The sequence below is a fragment of the Callorhinchus milii genome, unplaced genomic scaffold, assembly GCF_018977255.1.
Source record: "Callorhinchus milii isolate IMCB2004 unplaced genomic scaffold, IMCB_Cmil_1.0 Scaffold3, whole genome shotgun sequence".
Classification (NCBI taxonomy): Eukaryota; Metazoa; Chordata; class Chondrichthyes; order Chimaeriformes; family Callorhinchidae; genus Callorhinchus; species Callorhinchus milii.
In genome coordinates, this window is record NW_024704744.1 from 60,299,190 (window position 1) to 60,326,122 (window position 26,933).

A 26,933-nucleotide genomic window follows, 5' to 3' on the forward strand; every position below is an offset into this window, starting at 1 on the left:
CATAGAGATTTCAATACAATTTCCCACTTATAAAGTTCCTGACTTGAAATAATTCACAGCAGTTTGCAAGAGAATCAATCAAATTTACCAGAAATGAAGTTTTTGTTGTTCACAAAGCAAGGTACTCACTCAATCCCACAGCACCCCCCCCTTATCTCCATGTCCCTTCAAGCTTCTCTTTCATATACGTGTACCTCCACTTCTCTCTTGTAACCTAAAGTGGGTCCTGCATCTACCTCTTACATGACAGGGCATTGCACAGCCCAGCAACTCTTCACTGAAAATAAAATCTCCCGAACTCTCCTTGCTCTCTTCTTGTCTTATAACTATGGTTCCTGTCAGGCAGTGTGATCCTCCAGGTATGGGGGGGGGAGGCAGAAAAGAAGGAAAAAAAGAGTGCAGAATTTTACACTCCCTTACCCCCCACACTTTTTTTTAAGGTCTAAAAATTAAGACAAAGCCATAAAAGCTAAAATGAATGAATATTGATTGAAGAGATTGCAGAAGCAATTGTAAGCAAAGAGAGACAATAAATGGAATTCACGAATTGCACAAATTCAGCTTTTTTATTTTAAAATTTGCCTGACTTACCGATATTTACTGAGCTGTTGGTTTGTTGGGTGTGATTTGTAGCAGCACGCCAAGCACGTCGTGATGAAAACCGAAAACATGATACAAATATTGTGACAAAAGTAAATAACGTGATACAGCATCACATAGTAAAAACTAGCATCGTACAAAGTTCATTGAGATACCAGGACTACATTTCAGTACTTGGCTGACTTAAAGGAGAAGAAAAGGCCAACTTAAAGGAAGACAAGAAATACTATACTTTAATTACAATATTCCTTGCATCTTTCATATAGCATCTATTACTTCGAAATGTCTCAGAGTGCTTCATAAGTAATTGCTTAGTGTAGTGATTAATTGTAAAGGACACGAGGCATCCAGTTTAGCACAGCCAGTCGCAAAAGCAGCTGCAAAGTGAACAATCAATTTATCTGGAGGATTTCTGGCAAGGATGTCGGAAGAAACTCTTTTCAACTAGGGTCATGGGATACTTAACATCCACATGAATAAGCAGGTATGGCCTACCTAGTTTAAGATCTCCAATGCAAAGACAATACAATGCCCCCCAATACAACACTCCAGACGTAGATTGTACTCTAGGTCAGTTACCAGTTGAGCCAAGCTGACGCTTTATATATCCAAAGATTATGCCTATTTCTTCTTCCATGTAAATCTGCCATTTTGGGTCTTTGCTTACATCTCAGCGACATGCAAAGCAGGGTTGCCCAATGTGCAAGCTGCAATACCTCCATTTCTTGTTCTCATGTAAATCAGAATATCAGAATCAACCTCCAGGCCAGAAAGGTTCAGTTCTGGCAGACAGCAATATCGAATAGGTACTGCCTTTTCTGCTTTACATCTCTGGCTCGTTCTGAAGCCAACAAAATTGAATTAATAAGGGCATATAGGGCTAACTTCACATACCACTGGAAAAATGTGTACAAAGACCTGAAATTGCAGTAGCAATTGGAGAAAAAATAGACTTGAGGGTATCTAATAGGCAGAAAATTCTGCCATTGCATTTTTAACAGGTATTTTACATTAACACCAGCCTTTAGTTTTCCTTTAAATTGGTGCATCTCAGTAAAACAAAATAAGGTATGACAACTTAAGATAGCTAAATACCAATGAAAATTGGGCCTCAGGTAATTGGCCATCTTATCATGTCTCCACATTAGCCCTAAAATCAAATTTCAGAGATATACAACTGCATTCACTGCACCATTTACCCCATAGGCAGCAAATTCCATCTCAAAAGGCAAAAAAAAACTGCCAAATGTACGTTTTATTTATAACTTCCCTAAAATGTTAAAAATATTTACATTTAATCATCTTTATATACGTTAATATGAAGATCCATTACAAAATCAAAATGAAACATTTCCCTAAACAATAAAGCAGTTACAATACTCCATATGGAGTTACAGTTCCCCTTAGACCTTTTGTTCATGAAATGTTAAAATAATTTATATAAATTATTTTCCTAAAATTAGATGAACATCAGAAATTCACTCAGTTCAGTATACTGTAAACTCTTATATATAAAAACTGTATCCAAGTATTAAATTGATAAAACAGTAAAGCTCTCATTATTTGCGTTGAATTATTTTTCTGCGTGTGACTGGTTTCCGAAATGCTGAGATCACTTTTGTCCTCTTATGTCGAAGTGTCATCCTGTGTTTAATAGATCCAGAGTCGTCTTCTGACGCTTCTCTTTTATTGACTGGTGCATCCACAGGACTTACTAAAGGAGAAAGGAATTTGATTTCCACTGGTGGAGGTGACCATGAAACCGTATTTCCTGCAGTTCTATAAAAAGAGAAGAAAATCTTATGTCAGGTTACACATTTACGTAGTGTATATGCTTTCAGTCGTAGACATGGGTAAAAACTGCTGGAGAGTAGATTCTTGCAATGTTAATAAATGCTTTCAATAAAATTTCAACCCTACATGTTTGATTGCTACCATTGATAATCTGCACTGAGTTGATCACAGTGAAAGCAACAATAATTCTCTAATTCTCCTCATTGCCTGGGAAGGATAAAGAAATGTAGCCATGGTTGTGGCAACCAACTCATACGGAGTGCTGGAAAGTGCCCCTGGACATCCACTGAAGGCAAGATTGGCAAACACGGAGAAATGACCACGAGTGAGTCCAAATCAAACACTTGTTTAAATGGCACCTCAGCATAAGTTAATTTGCACATTGAGTTAACTGTTTGCACATACAAGTGCTCTTAATAGTACAATTAACCAAAAATCTGGTATCCAGCTGTTAGCTGGTTATAACATAACTAGCTGTACCCATAGCAGCTATGCTTGCAACCAAAGAATCCAATATGGAATGTAGATTTCAGTATCATACTATTATACTTTATATTATATTATACTTTATACTGTATTATTACTTTATATTATGACACTTTATATTATTATACTTTAATGATAGATCCCCCAAAATGGCCATGGTTTTCTCTGTCACTACTTTGTTACAGAATATATTAGTACAGATGTATCTCTCTAGAAAGATGTGATTTCCTCTGTTGCTACTTTGTCGCATGCACACCTCATATTTTGGGGGTTAATTAGTCATTTCTTAAATATAGCTCATTAACGATAGGAGATACCGGAGAAAAATATTCCCATGACACTCGCGCTTGCAAGACCTTTTCGATGAGGTATAAATCATGTCTCTACATCAATCGGTTATCAAGATCTTGGCTGATATATACACACATTGTTGTTTTATTAGTATAAAGCCACCCGTTATTTCCTCTGCAACAAGGCTTTTGACCTAGTGGCCAACCTGCAAATTTCCCGCATGGGCTATTTACCTAACCTGCCACTCAGACCCACTATTAAAGACATAAAACAACCAGCTAAACCTCCAGTTGAGTCCACTTCCAATACAAATCATTCCTGCTATAATGTAATCAGGGCTGTTCTGTATTGAAGGTGGAATAAAATATTACTTGTTTTGATAATAATAATAATAATCCTTGCATTTGATATAGCGCTTTTCACGTCGGGAGGACGTTCCAAAGCGCTTCACAGAATATACTGTAAAGTGAATTGACTGTATATTTGTGGGCGAACGCGGTAGCCAATTGCGCACAGCAATGTCCCACAAACAGTCGTAGATTGAAAATGACCAATTTATTATTGTTTGGGGTTTTTTGGAGGGATTATTATTAGGCTCTGTGTGGAGTAAGGAAACTTGCCCAAGGTTTCGTCCTGCCTGGAATTGAACTCAGGTCTCTCGCTTGCAAAGCGAGTGCTCTAACCACTGAGCTACAGGACTCCGAATTTTTCATCCCTTCTGGCTTCTGGGCATTCTCCAGTCAAGATTAAAGTTGATCATAGCAATCTAAATGGATGCTGAGATTTGTGCAAATCTCTGCATCTATTTAGATGATCTGACCTCCAATTCTTCCCTATGGCTAAGATAGAGAACCTACTGCATGGAAAATTGTGAGTTACAATCGACATCTTACTTGGCTGCCTTTGTTACTTTTAACCATACCTGGAGCTCTTCTTCACTCGTAACCTGGTTGTTTTACCTCTGGCCCCTGGCTTCGACTCAGGCTTTTTATTCTTTATATCTTCTAATTGTTGAACGTCAGTTACTTTGGGCACATTTTCCTCCATGTCACGCAAGTCCTGAACAAAGTAGAAATGCACTCAATTGTTTCCACAAAGACAACTACCTAATCTACCCAGACATAGATAGCAATCACTGCGTGCATCATCACGATTGAAAACAACAACAAACAACAAAATTACATTTGTACAGCGCCTTTCATGTCAGAAAGACGTCCGAAGGCAAAGGACAAACGAGTTTCAGACCCAAGCTGGGGGTCAGGGGGAGGAGGGGGGGATGGGGGTGAAGGAGGAAGATCGAAAGCATGGTTGAAGAGGAGGGTCTTGAGATGAGTCTTGAAGGAAGCAAGGGTGGGGGCGAGACAGAGGGACTGTGGGATGGAAATCCAGAGGGTGGGGGCAGAGTGGCAGAAGGCCCGCCCGCCAATAGTGTGGTGAGCGAGGCGGGACGTGAAACAAGCCGGAGCCTGCTGAACAGAGGCAGCGAACAGGATGGTAGAGGGTTAGGAGGCCGCAGAGGTAGGGGGAGCAAGACCATGGAGGGCTTTGAAGGTGAGAACCAGGATCTTGAACTGTATCCTCTTTGTGATGAGAAGCCAGTGGAGTTGGGCGAGGATGGGGGTGATAGGGCCGCAGAACCTAGTGCAGGAGAGGACACGGGCTGCAGAGTTCTGGATGATCTGCAGCCTGTGGAGGGAGGATTTTGCATAGTCGAGCCTCAATGTATGAGGGTCTCGGTGTGCTGCAGTGTGAGACAGTGGCGGAGGCGTGCAATGTTGCGGAGGTGAGGGAAGGCAGAGCGGGTCATGGCACAGATAAAGGCGAGAGGCGAGGCGGTGGATCAGGATAGAGTGGTCAATGGTGTTGAAGGCAGCAGAGAGGTCAAGGAGGACGAGGAGGCAGAGGGAGCCCTGGTCGCAGATGGACAGAATGTCATTTGTCATTTTGACCAGGATTGTTTCTGTGCTGTGGGCAGCACGGAAACCCAATTGGAGGGGTTCGAGAAGGGAGTGGTGGGAGAGGAAGGTGTGAAGCTAAGAAGCAACAACTCGTTCCAGGACCTTGGAGAGAAAATGGAGGTTGGAGATGCGGTGGTAGCTTGGGAGTAGAGAAGGGCCCAAGGAAGGTTTATTTTTAAAGTATAGGAGTGATTACAGTTTTTTTAATGGGGTGGGAACAGTACCAGTGGACAGGGAGAGGTTTACGATGTCAGTGAGTACAGGGGCAAGGAGATGGAGTTGGGAGGTAAGGAGAGGGATAGGATTGGGATCGATGGAGCAGGTGGTCGGTTTCATGCGGGTTATAGTGGTGATGAGAGAGGAGTGGGAGATGGGTTCGAAGATGTGGAGGGAGGGATGGGTAGGAGCTGGGGTGAAAGGGGGAGATGGGGAGGGGGTAGCAGATGGAATGGCAGACGCAGCTGAGCAGATTCCCTTGACTTTGGATTCGAGGAATTCCAGCTTTGCCTTGCAGTTGGTATTTGAGGTGAGGATGGGTGAGGCGTGAAAGAATGGGCAGAGGAGCCGGTTCGTGATGGAGAAGAGGAGCCTGGGGTTGTCCTTAGCCTCCAAGATTGTCTTGGAGTAGAATGACGATTTAGAGGTTGAAAGGTACAGTAACCAACGTCAAGAACCACTTTGTTCTTTTCGGAGATATAAGTTACATTATATTGCACCACTTGCATCATGAGGATGTCTCAAAGAGCTTTTCACAGCTGACTGGCCACTCGAGCCTCGGGTGGGGGGTGATAGCTGAAGATTAATCAAAAGCAAGGTCAAAGAGGCAGGTTTTAGTTAGGCTTTGAAAGTGGGGAGGGAAGAGATAGGTCAGTGGGACTCTGGGATAGAGTCCCAGAGCAAGGGCAAAATGGCTGAAAGCATGATAGAAGCAGACAAAATACAAAATACTGCAAATGCTGGAAATCTGAAACAAAAATAGAAATCGCTGGGAACACTCAGCAGGTCAGGCAGCATCTATGGGTCCCAGACGCACCTTTTCTTTTACGTCGGGAGGCCTTGGGATGTCCTCCCGATGTGAGAGGCGCTATACAAATGTAATCTTGTTGTTTTCTCTCTCTGGTCTACCTATTTTGTTGCAATTTCCCCCCACCCCCTTGTTTTGCATTATTAACACCTCCATTCCTGTTTTGTTGCAAATCCCCCTGCCCCCCCGTTTTGCATCATTAACACCACCTCTTTAACCCATCGTCCCCTGTCCTCTATACCATTTTCTCCTTTGTTTTCCTTGCCCTGCCTCCCCCCTCTCTGTTAGCCCTTAAAAATCTCTCCCTCTCAACATGCCCCAGTTCTGATGAAGGGTCGTGGACCTGAAACGTTGACTCACTTTCCTTTCTCCATAGATGCTGCCTGACCTGCTGTGTGTTCCCAGCAACTTCTGTTTTTTGTTTTAGAAGCAAAGACCTTTGGCTTCAATTAAAAGTGGTCTAGGTCATCTATGGATTTGGATTCTCAACTCAAGGTTTCAAGTATGAATTGCAGTCTCAAACTGATATTTGTGTTTGTCAGACTTCATTCAGTCCATTGAGTTGGATTCAGTTTTTCTTTTCCTTTTACTGTGTCATTTAATACAGTGATAGATAGTTAATACAGATTTTAACAAGTTTAATACATTCATTCAAAATTTTAAATCGTAGCAGATCCTAAAAATGTTGCAGTTCTCTTACCTGTTCTTGCACACTCTTCAAAGTTGTTTTACCAATTCTTCGACTGGACCTAGTTAAAGGAGTTGCGAATACAAACTCTGGTGGTTGTTGTTCAGGAGTCTCACTCAATGGAGTTTTCTCAGCTAAACAAAAAGGAGAATCTGTTAGAGAGATCATTGGTACAATTAATGTTGCTTGGGAAAAAAAAAGTTTGCAACTGGATATTCAATGAGAATCAACTGGAGGAGTATATTTTTAACAACCAGTCTGAGGTTCGGCACCAGTACAGGAAAACTTCACGGCCAGTCCATAGCAGAAATGCCTTCAGATTGACTGATCGAACAGGCTCATTCACTAACCGTCTTACATGTTTTACAAAACTGAGCCAGTCCCTGTTAATAGAAAGATTGAGAAACACTGAACCCAGTTAGATTATATCATTGCGTTTAGCACTGAGCCGCTTAAACTTAATTCCTCAATTTTAATTTCACTCACTGTTGTGAGAAGTTGCTGCTTTGGATCGGTCACGTTTTGCCTACGTAACATTCCAAATTAGGTGCAATTTTGACAAGGAGTTTGAGCTATATTCAAATATATACTCTTCCAGTACTGCACTTAAGTACCAGCTTGGACTATGAGCCCAAAATCCCAACAAGGGCCTCGAGTGCTACTAATTGAACCAGGCTGACATCTGATGATGGAAATGTAAGCAGGCTTGGACAAGTCTATTAGAACAGAACTAGAGTTTGCAATGGAAATTAAAAACTTCAAACATGATTAGATATCCTTTCTCCCTCCTCCTCCCAAACACATACACGCACAGTGCACAGAAGGGGATATGGAGAAGACAATCAGAGGCAGGCAAGTAAATTAATTCCTTAAAAAAGGTATTCCTTTGACAACAGCAGAGGATATAGCGATGAATGAGGAAGGATGAATAATATGGAATTGTGTTTGTTTTGTGCTTTTGTGTTTGTGGGTGGCAGAGTTTTGAATGATTTGGATTTTATGGATGGTAGTGGATGGGAGACCGGCGAGCCAACTGAGCCAGGCTGATACTCTGCTTAATGATAGGATTATTGAAACTTTTGCTACTGTAGGAATCTCAACTGTGATAATTCCCCTAAACTAAATTTGCCTATTTAGCTGCAAATACTTTACTAACAACAATTTGCATTTATATTGCACACTTCACGCGGGGTAGCATCCCGGAGTGCTTTCCTAAATGTGGGGAAGATACTTGGAGCTTGAAGTAGCACAGTATGATTAGAATATCGTTAACAATACAATTGTGTATGTGGTGGTGGTGTGTGGGGAAGAATGAAGGCTTTCGAGGGCTGATATGTTAAAATATGGTAGAACTCACTATTCTGTATTTTAGACAGCTGACCCTGAAATCAGATATCAGGCTTTCCTAAGCCAATAGAGAGTTTCCAATTTCCTCCACATGGACCAGGTGAACAATTCTGGATACAACTGAAATGGTGGGGAATGTAAACTTATCATTCTTGGAGACTGAAAAGCTTCCCAGATACTATTTGGATGTCTTTAAACAGAATCATAGTAATGTTTAATGGTTTCCATGACATCTATTTCTGGGAAACCTCAGTTTTATAATAGAGTTCAGTTGTGAGGAAGAAGAGAGTGACAATCAGAATTTCTTTCAATTCCTACGGAATGGCTATTAGCTGTTCTGAAACCTTGTGGTTCAAGTGGGAAGTGATTTTTTTTTACATTTAATATAAAGCAAACTTGTGCAGTATCAGTGGGCCATCAGGCGTAATACAGCTTCATTTGTTTACTTCAATCATATTTATTTATAGGACCAAGTGTTAATGGGGTACTCATTTCGAATAGCAATAATTAGCCTCTAATGGTCTTCTTCATTCAGTTATCTGAAAAGAAAAAGGTTTAACTCATCTGCCAAATCCTGGCTGGGTCTACAGCATCTTGTTAAAATTTTTCTTTCTTCCATGTAGGCAGCAATTCATGGCAGGTAACACAGGCTCAGTTATGATTACGAGCTCTGGTACCATAACCAAGAGATTATTTTCACATGCAAAATCTAGTGATGGGCAGCAGACTATTCAATTCGAGGATATATTAACGGGCTCACCTGTCATCTACAAGTGAACGTTCATCAAGGGCCCTAAGGAGCTATGCATCCTAAGAACCTAGGCTCGTTTTACACTGGTAAAGCCCTGAATGGAGAGAAGCTTAATTTCATTCTTGGCAGCATGTTTCATTTACCAACTTTCAGGCAATCACTGGTGGATTAAAACACTTAAAATTGGACACTAATTTAGGGTCCACAATGAAAAGTTAAAAGTGGATTAAGGGAAGCAATTGGCTACACAAAAAAGTATACCTTTCAACTTTCTAGTCGATCTTGTGTGAGGTGATGAGAAACCATAATTCTTTTCTGTTAAACCGATTGCCTGTGATACAGGGGTTTCACCAGGTCTCCTCCTCGTGGGCATGTGAGTAAAAGTCACTGTAAGTTGTTCCTCTGGTTGATCGTCCACATTATCAACAGGGATTGGTGGTTCTGTGCTTTCCACAGCACTGGCTCCTCGCCTTCTACTTGTCCTAGAGTTTCTCTCTACATTTGGAGTCACTTCAGAAATATCTTTTACAGTCACCAGATGGGCTCTACTTCTTGTCCGTCTGCTAGGAGTAGACAATGCAGAGTCCTGTTGACTCATTTCTAATGTTGAAGGCAATTTGCATGGTGTCTCAATTGTAGATTTCCTATTTTTCTTTCTAGTAGAAGTAAAAATAGCTTCAGTTTGCTGTCCAATGTCCACTTCCTCAGGACCAAGCAAGGCATCTGCTCTACCAGCCATAGTTCTCCTTGTGGATCTCACAGTTGAAACAGCTTCCCCTTGTTGTTCGAGTGCCAATTCCCCAACAGCAAAAGTTCTTTCCTGGATATCTTTTCTGCTTGCAATAGTTCTCCTTGTCATCTTTGAAGTAGGAAGGATGACTGCAATGTTCTGATCTGCCACTGCATCCTTCGGAAACAAAGTAGTTCCCAAAATCTCGCCAGCAGCAGCCGCTGTTTTCCTTGTACTTCTCCTAGGGGTCATAACTGCTGTCTTTTCCAGTTTATCATCCTGCATTTCCATAAGTACATTCTGCTCATCATCCTGACCTTTGACTTCAGTAACTTTGATACTTTGTCCTCTTACACTTGTGGGTGTAGCTACAGCCTCTATTTGGTTAGGTTTTAAGTCCTCACTGAACACCTCTCTAGCTTCATCAGTCTGTGATTTCTTTACTGGCTTACTCTTAAACGAACCACTCCGCAGTATTCTGCCTGTCATCGGGGTGTCTGCCTGATCAGGCAGAGAGATCAGTTCTGACAGTTCTTCCATTTCCGATTCACCAACTTGTTTAGTATCTTCGAGGACATCAATCAAGTTTTCCGTTGTAGCTTCTTTGATTGGTGTTGGTAAGTAAGGCAATGCCTCAGATAGATTATGCTGGTCCTCCAATGGACCTTGGTCACCAAGTACCAGAGAAATACTCTTTATTGGTGGCTCCTCTTCAGTTTCAGCTTCAGCACTGCTAACCTCTGAATTCTCTCTGTCAGGATTTCCAGTTTTAGTTTCAGAAGATTGAGACAAAATAACATTTTCATTCTCTGAGAAAGCTGGCTGGTGATTTGCATCTAAAGTTAACACAGGCTCAGCCTCATCCGCACCATCTAAGATTAAAGTGAAGTTTTCCTCAACGTGATGTTCTCCAATGAGATCAACGTCGTAACCTTCAGGCTCTTGCACAGCTTCTACTCCATTAGAATGCTGTTCTTCAAATTCAAAAGCACACTCCCCAGCAAATTCAACTGGGTCAGGCTGGCTCAGCTCTACAACACAAAGCTCCTCCTTTGGTGATTCTGTTTCAAATCCATCCTCAACATCCTGCAATCAGATAGCACCAATTGTGAGTCACATACACACAAACAAGTCCACCAAGTTATTTTCATACTCAAAAAGGTACAGGAATTTTCTTTCCCCCATTTGGAGAAATGGACGTCAATAATGGGTGGGGGGGCAAGGGGTATTTCTCACAGTAACTTGAACAAAATGAGAAACTCAGACCACAGGTTTACATCTTGGTAGTCTTTTGTAACGCAAGGGAACTTCATTTTGTGACAAAAAGACAAGAAACTTAACATACTTCATTCATTTAAACTTCAGATACAAATTATATTAAAGTATAAATTGGTCAGATTATGAAGATGTTTTCTTAACTAGGCACTAAGGGGAAGAGGGGGAAACTGTCATCACACGTTCCCATTCATAACATCAAATGTTCGCCACCGAAAAGAATTTGTTATGAACAGTAAGCAATGGGTTGCAGAAACTGCTCCGACAATTGAAGAAACACTCTTCTCATGGCTATTGCAAGATGCTCCTCTTGATGGCATTATGGTATTTTGCTGATATTTCATCTGTAGGGGAGGCTGACTGAATGCAGAGGTTTGTACAAGAAATAAAATGCAAGTACAAAAATGCAATTTACATTCTAATAAGACCTGCTCGGTTTACCTGCAACTGCTGAGTGTTTACAGGAAGCAAAGTAGCAAGTGGCTCATTCGGTGAACACACAGCATTGTCCTCCATTATTTCAACATCACTATCATCATCTTTGGACAGCATCGACTCATTTTCTTCATCTTTTGGCTGTGTGCTGGGCATATCCTCAAAGTCATCTACAATCACCACAGCTGAAATGAAAAAAAGGTTGCAAGACTTTTTGACAAACCTCAATTGAGAAGTACAAAGAAATAAGTCTAAGCAAAGATGCCTCTATAGTCTATTAAGCTTGGGCTACGAACCAATAACCTGCAAAGTACATTCCACCTGCTATGCTGGGCCTCACTGTAATGCATAAAAACATGCAAGATGAGATCAGATCAATTTTCCATGTCTAGGCTGAGAAACAGACTTATGAAATTTGCTAATGAAAATTCAGCTTTACAAAGTTCATCCTCATATACAAAAGGGAGCAACAAGGAGAGCAAGACAACTACACACAAGGAATAGAATAAGAAAAAAGGGAGAAGGATGAGTGGGAACAATGGGGCAAATAGAATTAGACATTTCTATAGATTTGTATTACAGTAAGAATACTTAATTGATACCCAGTGTTTCAGAATTCTTCTGTGAGCTAAAAATGCACAAACATGAGAATTTTAATTGGCTTTACAGGACATTAGCCTTGATTCAAATGTTAACCTTTTAGTCAGCTTGGTATCCGATACATGTGGAAATATGCTTAAGTGTATACACACACAAAAAAAATCCAAACTTGTGTGCACATATTTTGTTTTCTGAAATTCCCCACTGCTTTTCTGTCCAGTTGAATCCTAAGGTCTCCTTTTTTTTCCCCATTTAATGACTTTAGCAAACTGAACTTCAATTCACTGAAGTGATCTTATTTGTGGTTTGTGCTAAACATGGGCACACTGCATGTGCAGAGGGAAATCCAAGTCCCTTTATTATACCCAATGAAAAAGATTCTTCAATTCGTTCATCACTGTTCCATTTCCAGTCATATTCCAGCAGACTTTACACATCTTGCAACAAGCCCTTCCAACTTTAAACAAGGAGACGCATTTTGAATAAGATGGTAAACACCTCGTTATTTTCACTTTTGAGAGTCTTGCCATGTAAACTACAACCCCTTGGGATGTCCTCCCAATGTGAAAGGCACTATACAAATGTAACTTTGTTATTTGCGTTTTTCTCAAATCATGCATCAAAGCACTGAACTATGCTATCAACAACATATAGAATTCAGATATAAGACAATGTGGGTCCAATGCTCTTTAAAAGGTGATCTAGGGCATCACTCTTCCTTGGAGCTCCTGGGATGAGAATGCTTTCCCCACTTGGTCCTTAGAAAAAAGCAAAAATGACTGACAGCGAAATAGCAAAATCCAGGCTTTTTTTTTTGAGGCGACTTTTAATGAACGAACAACTTTACAGTGAAATAACCAAGCATGCTTAATCCCTTTCTGCTTATTTTTAAAAGTAGATGAAACAAGGAAATTAGAAAAGAATAAGGATTGATGAAGAAGTCCATAACCCAACCATTAAACTTCCAAATGCCATGATCTCCCAAACCAATTCGTGGTTGCAACAGGGATAATCTATTTTTAAAACATGTTATCCTAGTATTGTACAAATAGGCTTAAAAGCGGTGAATCTGACAGGTTTTGTTTATTGGAGAGCCAGGTTTACATTGCACATTTCCGCTTAGAATGTACCTCGCTGACTTGAACCTCACAGAAAAATTCACTCCAGTTCCTGCTTTCGTCAACTTCTTGACAAATAAAACTGGAGACTGTAGATGCTGCATTGAAAAAGATTACAAAAAAAGCTTACCTGCTTTAGTAAGCTGTATTACTAAACCAGAGGATAATTTTATACAGAAATAGTAGAAGGAATACATACGCTCAATGTCCGCTGTGGCTGGTTTCAAAATGCCCTCACTCTCCAACATTCCTTCACTCTCCTGTGGTGTTATGGGCAGCGGTTGTTGAGCCATTCCTAGAAATACATCCTCACTAAAAATTGAAACGAGGACAAACAAAACAAGAAAAATTATTATTAAATCATTGGTGTAAAGTCCGAGCACAACTGAATGTTATCCTTCTTTGGTTTATTGGATTTTCCCACAAATCGACACATTATAATCATCTGAAAAATATACAGTAAACTCCTGATAACTCAACGTGTCACTACCACTTAAATCATCAAAAACATCATTGAGCAAGTCTCCTTATTCCACATGCCTCGCTTTCCCGCATAATAATCCCTTCAAAAAAAATGTGGTCACTCAATCCATAACTGTTTGTGGGTCACTGCTGTGCGCAATTGGCTGCCGCGTTTCGCCCACAAAAAATGCAGTCAATTCGCTTTACAGTATATTCTATGAAGCTCTTTGAAACGTCTCGAAGACGCGATAAGGCGCTATAACAAGTGCAAGGATTATCATCATCATGTTGTCAATATCCCAGCCACATTTATTTATGTATTTAACCATGTCTACAACAACAACAACAAGATTCCATTTATAAAGCGCCTTTCACGTCAGGAGGACGTCCCAAGGCGCTGCACAGTTGGGTCAGGACCCGAGCAGGGGGGAAATGGTCAGGGTGAGGGGAGGGAAGGGAGGGAGAAGAGAGTCGAGAGGGAAGCTGAAGGCACGGTCAAAGAGAAAGGTTTTGAGACCGGCCTTGAAGGAGGAAAGGGAGGAAGCGGCGAAGGCACTGGGGGATAGAGTTCCAGAGCCTCGGGGCTGAGAGGCTGAAGGCCCGGCCACCGATGGTAGGGCGGTTGGGGCGGGGGACGTGGAGCAGACCGGAGCCGGAGGAACGGAGGGTACGGGCAGGTAGGTAGGGGGATAGTAGGTTGGAGAGGTAGGAGGGAGCAAGGCCGTGAATGGCCTTGTAGGTGAGGATGAGGATCTTGAAATCAATCCTCTGGGGGATGGGGAGCCAGTGGAGGCGAGCGAGGGTGGGAGTGATGTGGTCCCGAAGCCTGGTGCGGGACAGTACACGAGCTGCAGAGTTCTGAATGACCTGCAGCTTGTGGAGGGAGGTGCCGGGAAGGCCGGCGAGGAGAGAGTTCCCATAGTCCAGCCTTGAGGTGACAAAGGCGTGGACCAGGGTTTCAGCAGCGTGAGGGGTGAGGTAGTGCCGTAATCTGGCGATGTTCCGGAGGTGATGGAAGGCGGTGCCAGTTGTGGTGCGGATGTGAGGGAGAAAGGACAGCTCAGGGTCGAACAAAACCCCGAGGTTCCTGACTGGCTTTGAGAGGTGGAGAGTGCAGCCTTGGATGCTGATGGTGTCAGCGCCTGAGGTGCGGAGGCGCTGACGTGAGCCAATCAGGAGGGCCTCGGTTTTTCGCACGTTGAGCTGAAGAAAGTTGTCTCTCGTCCAGGACTCGATGTCGGACAGGCAGCTGTCAGGACATCGGTGGTCGTGGAGTTGAGAGTAGAGGAGGAAAGGTAGAGTTGGGTGTCATCCGCATACATGTGGAAGTTAACCCCACGTCTGCGGATGATGTCACCGAGGGGGAGCATATAGAGGGTGAAGAGGAGGGGACCGAGGACAGAGCCCTGAGGGACACCACATGAGACAGTACGAGGGGTGGAGGAGAAGCCATTTGTCGAGACAAAGTGAAGACGGTGGGAGAGGTACGACCTAAACCATTCAAGGACAGTGCCTTGAAGGTTGAGGTGGGAGGACAAGCGGTGGAGTAGGATAGCGTGGTCGACCGTATCGAATGCTGCCGATAGGTCGAGGAGGACGAGGAGGCAGAGGGAGCCCTGGTCACAGGGTCTAACTTGCCATTCCAGATAACTCATCACTTAGCCAGTTTCCCTTGGAGTGACGAGTTATCAGTTTATCTTATTTCTACTTTATTTCATAACCAAACAATAAAAATAACCAGCAGCTGAGAAATGGACATTGCTCTTCCTCTCCTCTCGTCCCCCCCCCCCCCCCAAGTACCCAGAATAGATATCAAGCACTATAGGATTGCTTCTGTTATTTTTCCCTGTTTATTTACTATTTACTACTATTTTTCGCTCCAGATTCAAAATATCCCCTAGTATCAGTGCAATATTTACATTTCCCACAACAGTTACCCCTCAAACTCTCACCAACTTTAATCCCATTCAGGGTTAAATCAGACCAGTTATATAATTATGTCTACTGGAAAGACTGGCTAAAGTTTCATGTTCGATTCTGACAGCTAGAAACTTTTATCTCGCTGATTATGGGTCTGTCAGCAACTGCACACTGAGGTCTTAGGCAAACCCAGACACAAAATAGTAACAAGCTAATAAATACTGAAGTGAAAGAAAATTGGAGAGAATTGTTTAAACAGCAGTTAAAATACAGAAAATTATGCATGGATTTGCATAGCACAAATATTTTCAAAACAAATCAAGTGGAAACAAAAACAACAATTTATATAATGCCCTTCATGCGGAGCACTTAAGTTAGATGACACCATAACAAGTCAATAACTTCTCTTATACTTAGTTACAAGCAGGCAAAAATAAAGTCATCAAAAAGGTTCTGGGACACAGTTTAAAAGTCCCCCGAGCAGAGAGACAGGGAGAACTGATGTGGATACTGATGGATGCATATTCCTTGACCTCCAGCTCAATATAGAGAACCTACTCAAAACATCTGCCTCTGAATGCAACATATTACCTGAAGTTTTGAACTGCAAGAAAAAGAAAGACTACAAACTGTGAGTAGAACTCGAGTACAAAATGAGTAGGCAATTTATACCATATTACCACAGAGTTAGCAGATCAACTTCTCCAGTTGCTACATGTACTGAAAACAATAGAGTACAAATGAGTATTGATGCAGTAGTCTAACCTAGACTATCCAGGTCCACTCAGATGCTGTGGAAACTACCACGAAAACTGGGAGGACACTTACAAGGGCATTTCAGCTTTATGCTGAAACAACTGCACTGCAGAAGACCACTACAACAGCAACCGTGATGGCATAGCTAGAACACTAGTGGTAGAACCAATATCATAATCGAAATTTCAACAGGGCCAAGAAGGTAAGGGAACCAAGGAAATGTCCACCAAACACAACATTTTACTGAAGTTTACTAAAACATGTGAATATAGAGCGTTCCAAGATCAGTTGATCAGAGATAGATTAGTCCTCTAAATTTAGTAAACTGCTGAGAGAGGAAACACAAGCAGAGGGACTATTGAAATGAGTGCTAACACAAGCAGAGGGACTACTGAAATACAATTTCCAGCAACTTGATGTACCATTTGAGGAAACAGCGGAAATAAGATTCAGAGAAGATATTGGCTTGCAGGGCAGATCAAGTACTCCCGGAGCACACACAGAAACCCAGCAAGCAAATTCAGAAACCGTAGCTTTTACGCACAGTGGAAGATTGTGCCAAGCTGAAGTTACACATTCCGTGGTTGCAACCATTTTACAAGAGTATGCAGACCAATAAACAGAGGAAACCAAGGCAGAAAAAAATCTAATTACAACAGAGTACAGGACACAACCAGGATGGACGAGGCAAATTGGATGGTCCAGAGCAGACACACGGTGCACTCTGTGAACAGGATGTCGCCTCAGCCAGTCTGCAAGGAGACAACATTGAAGCAGTGGACTTAGTATAGCATGCATCTCCAGGCAAGTGCACTCGGGCTATAGATAAGACAGATAAAACCATGGCGGGTTGGACTGAATAGAATTGATCTGGATAGCTCTTTTCAAAGAGCCAGTGCAGACACGATGGGCCAAATGGCCTCCTTCTGGCTGCATAACTCTATGATTCTATGAAAATTCTATGAACTCCTAGGGCTGACTGATAGGAAACAGTATCTCAATACAAACTTGACATGGCAGCCCAGGCTGATATCATATCGATGAAGCTAAGACTCCCGAAATAGAACCTACATCTGAAATACAAGTAAGGGAAACTACAAAGGAAAAATCAGACATTGGACTCGAGGAACAAAGCAGTACCAAGTTATGGTAGTAGCCCAAATCACTGTAAAAGAAAAAAAATCCAAAACCACACAGCAAGAGATTCGGGACTACATTTATTGGTGAAAGTCATCTGAAAAGCCAAAAGAAACAGGTTGCAGACACAATTAAGCATTTTGGAACTACAAAGAAGATCTATCTATATGAAAAAAATTGAATCCTTTTTAAATGGGTGCCAAATACTGAACCACAAACAATGTGGCACAGCATAATGCAAGACTTACATATCAGATTCTAGGGTTATGAAAGCATCAAACCAAGGGCCAGAGAGTGTGACCAAGACCACCGAGACACATCCCCACGTGAGTTGCAATTTGTTATCCTTATTTCAGGCCAGACATGATAACAGATCCAGGATTATATAGATGGCTGCAACATAACTCAGGGGCAAAGAGCAAGGAGAGCCTCCACACAAACATCATGTACCAAGCCAGCTATGGACAAGAATTGAAATGCATTTATCCACATGCTATAGTATCCACACAAGTCTACGGAAAACACCTGCCGCTGACTCCCAACATATTACAATTCCTAGTGGAGCAGATGAAAACGTTGATAATAAATGGGGGTTAAACAAAGTTGACTTACCTTTCATTGGTATAAGCAAAGTTATGGCTTGATAGCACAGTTTCGTGAAAAGAAGTTGAACTAGTCAATGCTGAGGTAATAATATCCGTAATCTTGAAGTCCTCAACTTCAACTCTATCCTGCTCTTCCAATTGAGTAGGACTACAGCTGAAGCTCTTCTCTTCTGTAGGTAGGATTAATTCTTCTGAAGTGTACAGATTGTCAACAGTGTCCATTGCTGTGAAAGGAAAACACAAAAATTGGTTACCAGTGTTACCAAAGATGAAAATTAAAACCTCGTGAGAAATAAAAATAGGATTCAGAAGGCAAATGAAAGAACCTCCATAAAATGATAGTGAACATGGCTTCATAAGGTGTAAAATATGTCTGCCTAACCTCAGGCTTGATTTTTTTTTAAAAAAGGGTGCCATCCCAATTTGATATTGGACTAATGGAGAGCGTATCCGAGAGTACATCTAAACTTTGAAAACTCCTTTGATACCACATGAGACCCCTTTACAATTGTGCATCAGGCTGGCTCAGTTGACAACATTCTGGGTTAGGAGGTTGTGGTTTCAACCCCATGTCAGCACTTTGAATTCATAGTCTAGGCTAATCCTCCAATGCACTGCTTAGGGATAGCTGCACTGTAGGAATTGTTTTCCTTTGGAAAAGAGATGTTAAATCAAGGATCCATCTGCTTGTTAAAGTGGACAATAAAGATCCCATGGCACTATTCAAAGAGAGAAGTTTCTCCCAGTGTCCTGGACAATAATCCCAAATAAAATTAGCCGTTCTTTCTTTTTGTGGGAATATTATTGTAGCTCAGCTGTCTTGATAATCTGGTTCCTATGCCAGGCAGATCTGCAGTACTCTAGGTCACTGCTGATGATGGACTGAAGTTTTAAGTTCCAGCAGTTCCGCAATGTACACTAGGGGGTCCACAATCTTTGGCTCTTGTGCCTAACACACCCTGGAATTAGGTAAGCATGATGCATCCCTCTGGGGAGAGAGTGTGCATTCCATTCCAAACACAGGAATTTCCATGCATGACCTGTTGTTTGGATACTCTCAAGCATGATGAATGATTTCAGCATGTGTCAAAAATACACAATTGTGCACAAATTGGCAACTGCGTTTGCCTACAAAATATGCAGTCACTACACTTTAAAATATCTGAAGCTCTGTGAAGGCCTCCCAACATGAAAGGCGCTGTAAACAAAACCCATATATTTAATAATCACTAGGTAAGATTAAGACATGGATGTTGATTAGATACAGGGCAAAGAGAAAGAAATAAGGTTGCTGATGTGGGTCAGAGTGGGTGTGTGCCTAGAGTCCAAATTGGGATCCTCACTTTCCACATAAATGACCTGGATTAACAGACTCAGTGCAAGGTCGATAAACTGACATCAAGTTTCGGGCTCAACAGGTTATGCAGCGAGGTTGACCACTGGCAAATGGAGTTCAATATAAATGAAATGCAAGGCATGCAGGCAGGAAGTAAATAGGATGCACATGAACTCAGTGGATGAAATAGAACTCATCAGGTGGGAAGTTAAAATAGACCTAGGGGTTACTCGTTGCTCACCATGTGCAAACAGCATGAGGCAGCAATAAATAAGACAACCAGAATGATGGGCTACTTTGCAAATCAGTTGAGTTCAGATGGCCAGAAGTGCTCTGGTGAGGCCACATCTGGAGTAATACCCATAGTTCTTGTAGCCACGACAAACGGGGACTGCCCAGGCCCTAGAGGCAATGCAGAGGAGAGCAACAAGGGTGAACCATAATGTTAGAGGGATTCATTATCAGGAACAGCTAGATATGCTGAGAAACTAAACCCAGCACAATATTTTTAGACACACTAAGTCAACATGTCAAAAGGGCATAGGATCAGGTTTGTGAAGGGCAATTTCTGGATAGACACCACAAAGTATTTATTGGTGGATGGAACAGGATAACCAGGTAGGGTAGTCCAGGCTTTTAGATTCATCCAATAAGCAGCTTAATCAGCAATGGGAGGATAATAAAGTTGGTATTCTGGAAGGATGTGATCAAATAGTATTTGCAAGGAACCCAGTGATGCTACTATCTGTCTGAGATTGTCAAGATGCATTACTTGAGGGTTTTTGTGTAAGCCAGGACAAATATTTTGTATGATTGGTTCAATTTCCCAATTACTGTGTGAAAAAAAAGTCAAACCTACCTTCACCTTCATCACCAGGGGCCCAATCTTCAGACAGATTTTCCTTTTCTTTCATCCTCTCAAAAATCTCAACTTGTTGCTCATCTCTAGAGTGCCCCTCCACCTCCGCAGCGGGCCCCTCCACCTCCGCAGCGGGCCCCTCCACCTCCGCAGCGGGCCCCTCCACCTCCGCAGCGGGCCCCTCCACCTCCGCAGCGGGCCCCTCCACCTCCGCAGCGGGCCCCTCCACCTCCGCAGCGGGCCCCTCCACCTCCGCAGCGGGCCCCTCCACCTCCGCAGCGGGCCCCTCCACCTCCGCAGCGGGCCCCTCCACCTCCGCAGCGGGCCCCTCCACCTCCGCAGCGGGCCCCTCCACCTCCGCAGCGGGCCCCTCCACCTCCGCAGCGGGCCCCTCCACCTCCGCAGCGGGCCCCTCCACCTCCGCAGCGGGCCCCTCCACCTCCATTGGAGCACCGCTCAAGATCTTTTCTTCAATTTGCATCAATTCTTCTGGAGCGTCCCCCCGGTCTAGATCCTCGGCAGCATCTTCATATTCCTCCAGAGACCACTCTTCTGTTCTTGCAGAACTATCAACATGCTCTTTTCTGATTTCAATTTTCTCATCTTCTTTATCAGCACTAGAAATATTAAACATCTCCACTTGTTCTGATACAATGTCTCTGTCTGGACTTTGGTCATAAGCGGGCTGGTTGTCTGTAGTTGAAGGCCATGATTCAATAGATGGAGTTCGCGGAATATGTGATGCTGAAGACAGAAGCTTTATCTCATCAGCAGCTGCAACCTTCAATAAAAGAAGCAGAAATTTAATGTACCCAGTTCTTCACTCAAGCTTACATATATGGCAGATAAGTAATGGACCCTGACATTTTGTGCAAAGCATGAAAATATGATTAATGCAAGCATAGAGATTGCACATTGCAAGAATGCACGACCTAACCCGCTTGTGCTGGTAGATTACATTGTAAAAATACAAGTGTGAACAGTGGGTACATTGCATGAGAGCTGCCAGACAGCTTTTTGCACTGCATGTCCCAATGACGCATTGCATAGAAATGTTCCCATCCTAGAAAATTAGGTGCCTGGATTGATAAATGGCTTAGCGATAATAAATAACAGCAACAAATTGCATTTATATAGCACCTTTCATGTTGGGAGATCGTCCCAAGCTACTAGACAGTCTAGGGTTTGCACCTGAGCTGGGGGTTGGATTCAACAGTTGAGGGCAAGGAAATTGAGAATAGGAAGATGACCAAAGGCACAGTCAAACAGAAAGGTCTTGAGATGGACCTTGAGGAGGCAAGGAAAGGAGTGAAGGGAAGGGACTCTGGGATGGAGTTCTAGAGGATGGCAGCAGAAAGACTGAAGGTCTGACCACCGATGGTGGGGCGGACTTAAGAAACAGGAGCAGGCCATTCGCCCTCTCAAGCGAGGATGGGGCGTGATATGCTCATGGAGCCTGGTGCGGGAGAGGACACAAGCTGCAGAGCGCTGAATAATCTGTAGGTTGTGGAGGGAAGAGTTGCGAAGTCCGGCCAGAAGAGAGTTGGCATACTCAAGCCTGGACGTGATGAAAGTATGGATAAGGGTCTCGGCAGTTCGAGGGGAGAGGTAACGGCGGAGGCAGGCAATGTTGCGAAGGTGCGGGAAGGCTGAACGGATCAAGGAATGGATGAGGTTTAAACGACAGTTGAAAGTCGAACAAGACACCGTACTGACTGAGTGAGGTGTAGAGTGTATTCAAGAATAGTTATGCTGTCAGCACCTGAGATGAGAAGGTGCTGACAAGAACCAAGCAGGAGGGCCTCTGTCTTGTTGACATTCAACTGGAGAAAGTTATCTCACCCAGGACTTGATGACACGTAGCAGAGCTGGAATCGAGGGTGGAGGCAGATAGATAAGAGTTGGGTATCATCGCCATACGTGGAAGTTAACCTCATTGGTCTAACCAAGGGTTGATATAACCAAGCAGGAGCATGTAAATAATAAAAAGGACGAAGGAAAGAGCCCCGAGGAATGCTGCAGACGATGGTGCGAGGGCTGGAGGAGAAGCTGTTAGCAGATACAAAGTGGAGACAATGGGAAAGATAAGAGTGAATCCAGGCCAGCACAGACTGCGAAGATGGAGCTGAGAGGAAAGGCAGTAGAGACGAAGAGTGGTTTACAGTGTCAAAGATGGCAGAGAAATCAAGAAGGGTGAGGAGGCAGAGCGCTAGTCCCAGTTGGACAGAATGTTATACGTGACTTTGACTAGGACAGTCTCTGTACTGTGAGCAACATGGAAACCAGATTGAAGGAGTTCATGCAGGAGTGCCAGGAGAAGAAAGAGTGAAGCTGGGAAGCAACAACCTATTCCAGAACCTTGCAAAGAAAAGGGAGGTTGGAGATGGGATGGCAGTTAAGAGAACTGAGATGGGTTGAGGGTAGTTTTTTTGAGGTGGGGGTTTTTTTATACATCAAAATCTCAGTCTGCAAATAAATAAAACCAGGATAGAAGACAAGCAAAGTTCCACTAACTTCTATTCACAGGGGTCACTGACTTGGACAGCAATTCTAATATTTGTTGGTAATACCAAAATACGAAAGCAAACTACCTCAAAATTCCCAAAAAACTGAATGTAAACTAAGACCCCAATAACTGTCTATCCATGCATGCTTATTTTTATTTCAATTGTTCTTTAGTTACAAGTCATATTGTAAAGATACAGTTTATATATTTTACAGTCAATATGTACACAATATTAAGTGCAAAGTTAACAAGTAGCTAGCAGACATCTCTAGTAATTGAGTCAGGTGAAGTGTACCATTGTTGCAATCGGCAGCCAAATTATGGGATTTCTTTATTGTGGTCAGTTATGATTTAGTTTTGAATAGGCATGTTGCACTGGTATAGCTTTACAAATATAGTGTCCCCAATATGCTGGCTAGCCTTTGGCAGGTTAACATTTGGAACCCAATGCCAAAGTCTCCTGATTCAGGATAAGTGACTAAATGATTTTCTTGCATAGTGCTTTAATCTACACTTGTTTTCCCACAGCAAAGTATATTGGTGGGATACACGGAGCTCAGTTTGTGTTTCCGCATATGTCAGACACCCGGCTGACCAAAAAAAAAACAAAGCAATGTTTGCCTGTAGGGCTGGATCTTGGGTAATCTTCCAATGAATATGGCAATGTTTTTGCCTTAGTGAGGGAGACAGTTTGGGAAATCATTCCTGAGAGCATTTGAAACAAGTATAGCTTATATGGGTAGAATATTTTTAAGAGCATGAATTCTTCTCCAGGGAGACTGAGTGCCCCTTTATAAAATTGAACTTCCTCCTTCTATAAGTTATAAGTAAATCAGTTTTAATTGTATATAAATTTGTTGACTTTCATTTTTTTGGGGTGGTGGGGAGATGTATGCTGTGAATGTTGTACCTGGTATTTGCATTGGAATATAAACAGAGAACCATGATCTGAAGTTTTGTGAAACGATTGCCAAGAGTTATGAAAGGCAGCTTTGCAACCTCTATTCATAGTGTTACAAAATGTGTTTAAGTCTGCAGAATTCTTGGCAAGAACGCAATTTAATTGTAATACTTACATTTGATACACCTTTACGTCATCAAAACATCTCAAAGGATACAGTATATTGTAAAGGGCAGCACTGTGTAAAAGGCAGCAGGCAATTTGTGCACAGAAATGTCCCACAAATACCCAAGAAGTGAATGATTAATTTTATCTGGGGAATTGGTGCCCAGGAGATCGGGATAATTCATATCCAACACTTAAAGACTTTTTTTTTCAAACTTCAAATTGCATGTCATACCCATGTTAACAGCTAAACATGTGGACAAACAACTGATACAGTTACAATACGTGCCAGAGACAAAAGCTCATAATTATAAAACACATACCCCATTAGTCCATCGAACAGTTAACTTCTCCTCCAAGAAAGAAATTTTGGTCTCTTTAGCACGCAGTGGAGGAGTTAGAGATCGGCTCGGTGACGCAGATGGTGATCCCAAAGGCGTAGGGCGGAGGCTGGATCTCAAGATGGACTGAGGGGTAAAACTGGCAAAAGCAGATTCTGAAGTTGTAAAAGCTCTTGTCCTCTTTTTCAAAAAAAAAGGACAAAGTTAGCCTACCACAATATGAGGAAGAGAAAACTATCTTTGTGAAGAACAAAATTTAAAATGGGATTTTGCAGTACATAACAGAATATCTCTACTATCTGGGAGTCCAAATTCTAGTCAAATAACTTTTAATATATAAATAAACCTTGCATCGCGCCTTATCATATTGGAAGGATATCTCAATCCTGGGGGATTGTTGGCTAGGGGGACCAGGAAAAGCTCCCTTCTCTTTTTTTGAATAGTGCCATGGGATTTTTAACTTTCACCTGACCTCGGTTTAACATCTCATCTGAAGGATAGCACCTCCAAGAATCACCCACTCAGCACTGCATTAGTTTAGCACTCAGCTTAGATGATGTGAGTTCAAGTCCTGACAAGGCACTTGAACCCACAACTTTCTGACTCAGAGGTAAGGTTGCTATGAACTAAGCCAGGCTGACAGACAATCTTCTGCCAAAAAGGTAGAAAGTGCTATAATTTTAAATAGCTGACATCCTATGTCAAGAAATGACATTTTTTCATGTATTCTAAATGGCAGTTCCTCCAACTTCCAAAATAGATGAAGCTCCTGATATGTAGCCACATGTCCCAGGTATCTAGTTGGCATCACTATGAATTAGAAGTTTTTTAAGTATTTTCCTTAAAGCTAGGTCTCTTACACTCTGATTAAATTATAAAGAGACGTTCAACACATTTTTCAGTTATGTTCCCATTTATAATTCTTAGTATGTCAAGAACCAAAACCAAATTAGGAAACATATAGTTGAAAACCCTTTTCTCTGAATATTATACTCTTCCATCTAGGTCAAATGCATAAACACTTATTACAGCTGTTTATACCTGTAAATTAGCTTCTGTAACATAGCTTCATACAATAAGTTCAGCAAAATAAATAGTTAAGTACATTCCATACCTTTACTACAGGAGGTGTTTGCAAAAGCTTTAGCTCTGATGCCTTGGTTATTGCTGTAAGGTAGCCAGTATTGACGGTGTATGATTGAAGCGGGCTAGTGGTCATCCAAGAAGGAGAAGCCTTACTTTGTGTAAACAGAGTGCTCTCTGTTGTCAGAAGTGACTGGGTCTTCAGTTCCACCAAAGAATCCAATAACCTAAATAAAAGAAATGCAACTCTGTCTCAACAAAAGTCTACAACTTACCTACCTTACCAGCAAGTTACCTGTTCAAAATTTGAAGAAATTGAACTTAGAGAGCCAATATTTTTCATTTCTTGAGCAATGTAAAATTACATTATAACCATTTACGGGACACCGTGCAAATCGGCTGCCACGTTCACATATAAAATGATAGAATAAATAAATAATAGACTTCCTCCTGGCATGAAAAGGCACTATTTCAAATATAAGGATTATTATATTGAGAATAAATCCTTAAATAAAGTGTGACAAATGCTTCAAAACACTTGGATTGTGCAAAAGGACCCACAAACAGCCTGTAAGTGAATGACTAGTTTATCTGCAGGATTATTAGTCAGGATACCGGGGGCTTGAAAAGTCAAGACTAGCTTGCTGTGTGTCTCATTAGACGGATCTCACCTCCTACAATGTAGTGCTGCCCCCAGTACAAAAGGTGAATTCCAAAAACGTTTGGAACAAATCTAAAACATGAACTTACATTGCAGACTGCAGGAGTACATTTTTTGTTTATGTCAGAAACTTGGCAAACAAACCACTTTTTTCTAGACTATAATTAAGTAAATGTTCTGTCCTGATGTGTGAATGCTTTAAAAAGGTCCAAAGATGACTTGTGGGGGAAGTGGCACATGGGACAAGGAAAGATGAAAAAGCACTCCCATTCAATTGAAATTTCCAAACAAATCCTGGACAACACAAAACTCAGCACACTTGATAGGTGATCCCGAGGTAACAATTTACCCACAATTGATTTCCCATTTTCCAGAATGGATAATGACAATTAAAGTTTGTATAATGTACATGATCATTTATTCTCCATCACATGGAACTAAGAGGCGAGAGCGCTACCACTGAGCCAGCCTAACACACAGAAGAGCACTCTGCTCAGGCTGATCAATCGTTGCTAAATCTGATCAGCAGCTTCAGAACAGATAATTGATGGGTTTGAACATTTTAAAGTGAAAATCGAATAGAGGCCACAAAAGCTGTTTGAGAATCTTCTTTGAGTTGATCAAATAATTAATTTGAAAACAAAAATGCATTACCTTGAAAATTTTCCAACGGACTTGCTAATTGGTGTGCCAACAAAGGGATCACATAATTCTGTAGATCGGTTTGCTGAAGGTGCTCCATTATTCCCGGGACTGGAGTTTTAAAGAAAAAAATGAAATTTTAGTGCCTACTTTTCATTCAAATATAAAGCATTTAATAGTCTTTAATGGGATTTTCCATCCGATATTACAAAGACTTTACAACAGTAAAGCTAACAGAACAAATTATGCTAGTCGATTCAGAACAAATCATTTTAAATTATATCTAAAAGTATACGTGCATCTGTATCGATGCCCTACAACTCTGAACATTTCACACAGGAATCCTCAAGGATATTTATAGATTACAAATTACATTTATATAGCACCTCTCATGTCAGGATGTCTTCAAGCACTTGACCTGCAGACTAGGCAGCTAAGTGAGAGTGAGAGCCAAATAGGGTG

The 26,933-nt window shown here is 41.9% G+C and overlaps 1 protein-coding gene across 1 annotated transcript in view; it reads right to left on the reverse strand.

The window, feature by feature from the left end:
- Positions 1-547: 547 nt before the first annotated feature.
- Positions 548-26,933, reverse strand: part of ahctf1 (AT hook containing transcription factor 1) — a 54,837-nt gene continuing 28,451 nt past the window's right edge. The window contains exons 26-36 of the mRNA XM_042333207.1: positions 26,484-26,582; positions 25,200-25,395; positions 24,068-24,265; positions 20,173-20,953; positions 17,985-18,201; positions 13,297-13,409; positions 11,386-11,564; positions 9,201-10,755; positions 6,854-6,975; positions 4,094-4,230; positions 548-2,379 (exon numbers count right to left, since the gene is read on the reverse strand). Of these exons, the coding sequence (XP_042189141.1) occupies positions 2,160-2,379; positions 4,094-4,230; positions 6,854-6,975; positions 9,201-10,755; positions 11,386-11,564; positions 13,297-13,409; positions 17,985-18,201; positions 20,173-20,953; positions 24,068-24,265; positions 25,200-25,395; positions 26,484-26,582 (3,817 nt within the window). The 3' untranslated portion in view covers positions 548-2,159. The remainder of the gene's footprint in view (positions 2,380-4,093; positions 4,231-6,853; positions 6,976-9,200; positions 10,756-11,385; positions 11,565-13,296; positions 13,410-17,984; positions 18,202-20,172; positions 20,954-24,067; positions 24,266-25,199; positions 25,396-26,483; positions 26,583-26,933) is intronic.